This window comes from Artibeus jamaicensis, unplaced genomic scaffold (assembly GCF_021234435.1).
Source record: "Artibeus jamaicensis isolate MK-2021 breed Jamaican fruit bat unplaced genomic scaffold, CSHL_Jam_final scaffold_916, whole genome shotgun sequence".
Lineage (NCBI taxonomy): Eukaryota > Metazoa > Chordata > Mammalia > Chiroptera > Phyllostomidae > Artibeus > Artibeus jamaicensis.
Genome location: NW_026522059.1, coordinates 47,259,464 through 47,267,524, shown reverse-complemented (window position 1 = coordinate 47,267,524; position 8,061 = coordinate 47,259,464). Strand labels below are relative to the sequence as shown.

Below are 8,061 nucleotides of genomic sequence, written 5' to 3'. Positions count from 1 at the left end.
ATATATATTCAGAGAGACAGGACAAGGGGCGTGCAAAGAGAATAAACCAAATGTGGCATAACAATTAGTAAAACTCAGTGCAGAGTATATGGGAATACTATGCAGTTATTGCAACTTTTCTGTAAATCCAAAATTGTCTCAAAATGAAAGATTTTTAAAAAGAGTCTGAAAAATTTCTCATACAAGTGTGCCATGCTCATGTTTATGGAGAGTCCTAGTTTTCATCAGATTCTAACTTGTGAACACTCCCTTCAAAAGGTCAAGAACGTCTTTTTTCCATTATTACTTATGTTTTAATATTTAGTCATAGTCCCCCATTCTTCTAACTAGGGTTTAAATTCAAATAACCATGACAAAGATCTTATATTAAGCAGGACAGGAAGCCTTTCTATTACTTTGAGTATCAGAGAACAAAAGGTTTTAAATAAAGCTGTAAAACCTAAATACTGTTTTTTTAAAAACTTGCTGCATTATCAATGAATGGTATTCTTTCTTTGGTTTTTAAAAACCCAATAGTTACCCCAAAACATCACCTCATTCATTTTATGATCATCTATTCATTTATTCTGAGAATATATATCAGTTATAACTACTAGGGAAAAAAAGCTTCAAAAATCATTAATTGACTCTTTTCATTGAAATTAAAATATACTTATTACATTAAAAAGTAAGTTTTATTCATTCTGGCTGAGATACATGAACATGACTGTGGATGAGAAATAAATTCATCTAAAATAAGAAAATGTCACATATTCAATTTTGTAAGAAAACAAATTACAATTCAGCTTTTTAAAATGTAGCTTGTTTATTTATATTACATATATAATATATACATACATATATACATACTTGTTATACAAAAATATATTTTAAAAACCCAAGTGGAGAGGAAGATATTGCATTTGATTACTGGAACTATTCTGTTTCAATACTTTTAAAATTCAGATTTGAAGGAAACAACATATCAAACGCAATTTATTTTTCAGAAAGCTTTATGTTCACATAAATTCATTATTCAAGTATATTTTTTCTGAAACAATAGGCCATTTGACTTGTAGCAAAGTCAAACTGAATAAACCATGATATGAAGCAAAGGCAGTTTTCTTTAACTCAGCTTTCATCAGCCTCGAATCAGCTTCTGACAAAGAGCATGACAGTGACTTTTAACCTTACAGTGATTTTTAACTTCACACTATTAATGCCATATTATAGGGCTGACAATTCACAACACACATTATTTGTTTACAGTCTCATTAAAAATAATAATTGTAAATTTTACTTTTCTTACTTTCTTTTTTATTCAATTTGAATAACAGTACGTCTTTGTCATTGTGCTTGGCAACTTCACATCATACCTGAAGGAATAATTTAAATATGCTATGGACAAAATATGTATATAAACTTATGAAAGATCTTGGTATTATTTAATTAATTCAATCATAATTTCAATTCTACTGTAACAATCACAAGAAATATAAAGAATTTAAGATAATATTCCTCACCATAGTCCTAACATGTTTTTTAAAAAGTGAATTTTCAAGTCACAAAAACATTATGTGATTTGCCCAAGGTCATGAAAGGAATGAAAGGCAGGCAAAAAAACATTTTTTTCTAACTTAAGCATCTGTACTAACCCTAGGTTATACTGTCTTGCAAAATTAGCTCAGTGCAATAAATACAGAAACTAGACTCATTATTTAGGAGTGCTTATTTAACCAAAATTGCTATTATTAATAAACTTAACTCTAGTAATCTATATGTTTATCATACATTATTAGGAATTTATAAAAGGAAACATGATAATTTTCTGATTAGGCATGTACTGAATTAAATTTGACATGACTAAATAAAAACAAAATTTACAATTTAAATGAGTTCAGCAAAGGATGCTTATTAACATGATTTTTATAATATACATGATTATAAAACTTACAAAATTTAGAAGACAATACTATAGACATAAACATATTAATATAAATGTACTGAATCACCTTCTAGTGGACCTTTTGATTTCTATGAAAACGTTCTAACAAAGCACTCATAATGTTTCCCGGTATTCTTTGATGCTTATCAATCAAAGCTTGAACAGCATTCTTCGTCTATCAAGAAAATAACAGAAGAGCCATTATTATTTTAGTTCTCAATAGAGGTAATTTATTTTGTAAAGATTTTAATGCACTATTACTTTTAAGAAATCTTCCCTAATTTAGCACCCATCTCTCTTCGAATTATTGGTTTCCTTCTTAGAATACCCACAGTATATTTCTTATACTTACTTTATTATACTTGAATTACCGTATTGTCCACTTGGACATTTCCTACACCAGAGATACGTCCTAATATTTCTACAGCACTGAGGACAGCAATGCCTCTCACACAGTAAACACTTTTTAAAAAGAAGTAAAGGGAAAAACTCAAATGAACAAAAGTAGCAGGAAATTTTCTGGTAGACGAATGGAAGTTTCACTCCTCTCCACCCATTAATAAACTGCTGTATATTTTTCTTTCATCACCATAGACACCAAAAAATTATATCAGGCAATGAAAAAGGAAAAAGTGAGGAAAACTATAAATGAACGAGCCAATATACTTTAGTTCACTTCCTAAATTTCTAGAGAGTTTAACGAGAATTTACATTAAGTCATAACAATAGAAAAGTCGATTGGATATTTCAAAAAATCAAAACTATTTGTTTCCTATTCAATTCATGACAAATGTCAACAATTTTTACTTTGAAATCAGTTGTGGCTGTCAAAAAAAAGTTTACGCGCGCGTATATCATACATGCATGCACAAGTACACATGCTTCCTTTCAGATGCTAACCTTTCAATGAGCCTTCTTTTTAAAATCTTGGAAGTTCCTCTATTTAAATATAATAAACCCTAGCCCAAAAATGAATTTAAAAAATATGCCTCTAAACTACAAATTTTCATATCTGTGAAATGGAACTATTTCATACAGTTATCGTAAGAATGAAAGGAAATTGAAACTATGTCTTCAGGTGAGTAACATATAGGTTGTGTTGTATGAAATATATACTTTAAACTTTATTCACTTACTCAAAAAATGTTAGGTGCTTTAGGATCTATAACATCAGCAAAACAAAGCTCAAATCTCTAGGAGCTCATAAGCATAATCAAGTACAAAGTATTTAAAATGTAAGATCATTTGTGACATGTATCATCTGAGATATGAAAAGAAAGTATCTGAAATTCAGACTCATGAGCCCACCTGGTGGGCAAGAACCAGGGAAGAACACATCAGCGAGGTTCAGTTTGAGTCTCCAGAGACCAGTAACATTTCAGTAACAGTGAATGAAAAAGCATGAGAAAAGAGACCACAGGAAAATACCTGTAGAAGGAATGGCAAGGTAGAGAGTTTGGCTGGAGCTTCAGGTATGTGTTCATAATAAGCTGGGTGGCATAAGGCTTTAAAATTAGTATTCTATTAAATCATAAAGGGAGTTAAACACCAAGTGGAAAAGTACATATGTTGTTTAGTATGAACTGAGGGGCCAAGAAAGGATTTGGGGATGAAGAAATATAAGGACTATGTATCAAGAAAATACAACTGTTGCAAAGATCACCAATGACCCCCTCATGTCACTAAATCCAATAAACATTCTTTTAATCTTACCTGACCTGTCAATCACCCTTGATCTTACTTCTGTAACTACTGATATACATATGAGAGGAAATGCTAGTTTTGTCTAGCTTTCAGGTTGCTCACTTTCAATCTCCTTCTGTAGATTTATAACCCCCGAATCAGGCACAGATTTATTCTTCAAAGGTTCAGTCATCTTACTCATTTCCACAGCTTTAATTACCATCTATTTGCTGATGACTCCAAATTTATATCTCCAGGCCACTCAATTTGAAATAGAAATGTTCAATATAACTTCCCTTGATTATTTTAAAGGCACCTCAAACCTGCATAAGACTAAACTAACATTTTTTCCCCCTCACACATCATCCTTTCCTGAGTTCCCTCCCTATTACAGCCAATGACACATAAATCTAGCCAGGGAAGCTGAAGCCCCAGAGTCATCCTCAAAACTCACAACAGCCATTCCATCAGTAGCAGCCATTAGTATCACCTCCCTAATACTACTCAGATCAGTCCACGTCTCTCCATCTTCTTTCTACCTTAATAATCCGCGTACATATAACATACATACATGTAAGTGAACCTGCACTTAGATGCCTACATGGACATGAGTACGAGGATGTACAGTGAGAGGCATAGAGACAGAAACAGACATTGTAAACATGGAAACGAAATAACGGAGAAATTAAGACTGTGAGAACTTGAAGGAAATATCCCAAATGTCCTCTTCAGTATTAGTGCAATGGATTTCAATTTAGATGTAGTTTACAAAATGGTTCTCCACAATCAAATGCCTGAATAGTCTATTACCCATTTTAAAAATGAGGTTTATTTCCACATTAATCTGAATGCTAGTCATTTTGAATTTGTAATAATCCAGGGATCATTATGTTCTAGTTTATAATTTTATTAACAATGAAGATTAGAAAATCATAACATTGTATTTACAAAAGGAAAACTTCAAGTATTCTTTATTTCAGGTACACTTTAGTTCAATAATAACTTAACAGTAAAAAATATGGATGGGGCAACAAGATACTTAAATACACTCCCTCAAGAAATTCCATTAAACTATGCTTTAGTCAACTACTTCAGCTAACTGATAATGAAGTACATGAAGTAACTGGAGATGATAATTAAGGTATTTCAATGGCCCAGAAAGACATTTCCTTCCTTGCTAAGTTTGAATTGGTGAAGACTACACACACACACACACACACACACACACACACACACACGGTGAAGCTTATAAATGTATATATGTGAAACTTACACATATGTATGTATGTATATATGTAAGTAACGCACACACATATGGAGGGAAATTTTTTCATATAAAACCTTCATATGAAAAAATCAAGTCACTGGAATTCAACTATCAGTAATACATTCTCCTTAACTGAGAAAAGAGAGAATAGAATTTGTTTAATTTCAAACTTGAAACAAACCTTTGAAATAAGGTCAGGCTTTTCTTCCCCTCTCTCCCCATCAGCTTCTATTTTGACCATAAAAAAAAAAAAAAGACAATATCTGTAAAGTGTTCCTAACTAGCTCTGACCCACTTAAATCCTAATAGATAGGAAAGAAAAAATTGAAAAAGAACAAAATAGAATTCGGCTATATCCTAAAGGAGAATGCATTTGTTAGAGGACAGCAAAGAAATGTGCCACGTTAACAACAAAGAAGCGATGTCACAGGGTGAGGTCTCAGCCTGGTGTAGGACTTCCTGCAGCTATCTCAGGAAGGCATCGCTTCAGGATGAGAGAAGGAGCCATGCTTTGCAGACAGCATGTCCTAATCCTAAAAGTCAGTGTCATAAAGTTTTACTTTTAAAGCAAAAAAGAGCAATAAACTGTGAGTGTACTTAATGAACCATTAGAATAATTGGAGGTAAGTTTTCTAAGAATAGACAAGTTCATAGACAAGGCCCATCAACGTTACCTTCCTGAAACTTCCTATGTATCAGCTATTTGATATGAATAGTATCATCTAATATAATATTATAGTGGGTTCAGCTAATCATCCTTTTCTAAGTGTTTGACTTTGCTGAGTCAGACCATAACACATTCATGCATTCCCACCACCTGCTCTGGGCCTTATCTGAAGAAGGAGCCCAGGTCCTGTTCCGCTAGAATCCAGTGTAGCCATGGGACTGCTTTGGCCAGTAACATGTCAGTGAGAGTTTGTGAGTCACTTCCAAATGGAAGTTTTGAGTGCCCTCTCATGGTCCCATTCCTGAGGTTTTCCATTTGCCATGAAATGGCAACCTCCAACACAGGGTTCTTTCAGCCGGAACCCTAGATAAAGAACACATGGACCTCAGGGGAAACAGAACATGAATAAAAAGTAAGCTTTACTGCCCTGACCCTCTCAGAGTCTGTGGCTGTTTGTTACTGCAGCATAACCCAGCAAAGCTGACTAAATCATCCAGTACTCCCATGTGTAAAACAGTGATGACAAGGCCTACCCTAGAACACTGAAGTGAGGACTAAATCAGACTACACATGGAAAAGAAGTGAGATTATCTCTGTTCACGGATGATATGATTTTATAAGTAGAAAATCCAAGATTTCACAAAGAACTGTTAGAGCTAATAAATAAATTCTGCAAAGTTGCAGGATATAAAATCAACACACAAAAATCAGTTGTGTTTCTATACTCTAGTTATGAACAATCTGAAAAAATGAAAAATAATCTCATCAAAAAGAATAAAATACTTAGGAATAAACCAAGGAAGAGAAAATCTTATACATTAAAAACTATTAAAAATTGCTGAAAGAAATTAATGAAGACACAAATAAATGAAAAGATATCCTGTATTCACAGATTTGGAAGATTTAATATTGTTAAGATGACCACACTATCCAAAGAAACCTACACATTCAACACAATCCCTATCAAAATTCCAACAGCATTTTTATACAAATAGACATCTTAAAATTCATAAGAAATGTCAAAAGACACTGAATAGCCAAAATGATCTGGAATTGAAAAAAGAAAAACATGTTGGAGGCCTCACACTTCCTGATTTCAAAACATACTACAAAGCTACACTAATCAAAACTGGCATGAAGACAGACACATGGACCAATGAAACAAAATAGCCCAGAAATAAACCTTAGCATGTATGATAAATGTTGTTTTGACAAGAGTGCCAAGACCACACAATGAGAAAAGAACAGTCTCTTCATCAGGTAGTGGAAAAACTGGATATCCACATGTTAAAAAAAAGAAGTTGGACCTCATATTACATATAAAAGTTAACTCCAAATGTACTAAAAAGCTAAACATAAGACCTAAAACTAAAAGACCTGTACTGGGAAAACTATAGAACACTGAAGAAACTGAGGAAGATACAAATAAATGAAAGCATATACTGAGCTCATGGATTAGAAGAATTAACATCATTAAAATGTCCATATCACCCAAACCAATCTATAGGCTCAATGAAATTCCTATTAAAATACCAAAATACCAAATATCAGTGGATATTTCACAGATCTAGAACAAATATTCCAAAAAGGGATATGGAACCAAAAGAGACCCTGGATAGCCTCAGCAATCCTGAGAAAGAACAAAGTTGGAGAGATCACAATACCTGACATCAAACTATACTACAAGCCCACTGCAATCAGGACAGTCTGGAGCGGCATAGGAACAGACACACAGGGCCCAGAAATAAACCCACGTCTCAATGGTCAATTAATATTTGACAAAGAGGGCATCAGCATACAATGGAGAAAAACAGACCCTTCAATAAATTGTGTTGGGAGAATTGGACTGGTACGGACAAAAAATGAAACTAGATCACCAAATTATACCATACACCAGGATGAATGACTTAAATATAAGTTGTGATACCATAAAAGTCCTAGCAGAAAACATAGGCAGTAATTTTCATATATCCCATGTAGTGATATTATTGCCAATATACCTCCTAAGGCAAGGGAAATGAAGGAAAAAATAAATAAATGGGACTACATCAAATTAAAAAGTTTCTGCACGACTAAAGAGACCATCATTAAAAAGGAAAAGGGAACAGACTGGGAGAACATATTTGCCAATGATATATTGGACAAGGGCTTAATCTCCAAAATAGATAAAGAACTCATATGACTCAACACAATGAAGACAAACAACCCAATTAAAAAATTGGCAAAGGACCTTAACAGATACTTCTCCAAGTAGGACATACACATGGCTCATAGACATATGAAAAAATGCTCAACATCACTAGCCATCAGAGAGATGAAAATTAAAACCACAATGAGATATCACCTCACACCTGTCAGATGGCCATCATTAATAAATCAACAAGCAACAAGTGCTGGTGAGGATGTAGAGAAAAGGGAACCCCAGTGCACTGTTGGTGGGAATGTTGGTGGGGTGCAGTCAGTGTGAAAAACAGTATGGAATTTCCTCAAAAAATTAAAAATGGAACTGCCTTTTGACTC

General features: G+C 33.4%; 1 protein-coding gene across 4 annotated transcripts in view; it reads right to left on the bottom strand.

Moving 5' to 3' along the window:
- Positions 1-804: 804 nt before the first annotated feature.
- The window catches only part of TMEM68 (transmembrane protein 68), a 46,683-nt gene continuing 39,426 nt past the window's right edge, over positions 805-8,061 (bottom strand). For 3 of the 4 annotated variants that reach the window (XM_037148315.2, XM_037148332.2, XM_037148323.2), the window contains one exon: positions 805-2,099. In XM_037148315.2, the coding sequence (XP_037004210.2) occupies positions 1,995-2,099 (105 nt within the window). In that variant the 3' untranslated portion in view covers positions 805-1,994. The remainder of the gene's footprint in view (positions 2,100-8,061) is intronic. The other variant, XR_008390764.1, reaches the window with a different exon arrangement.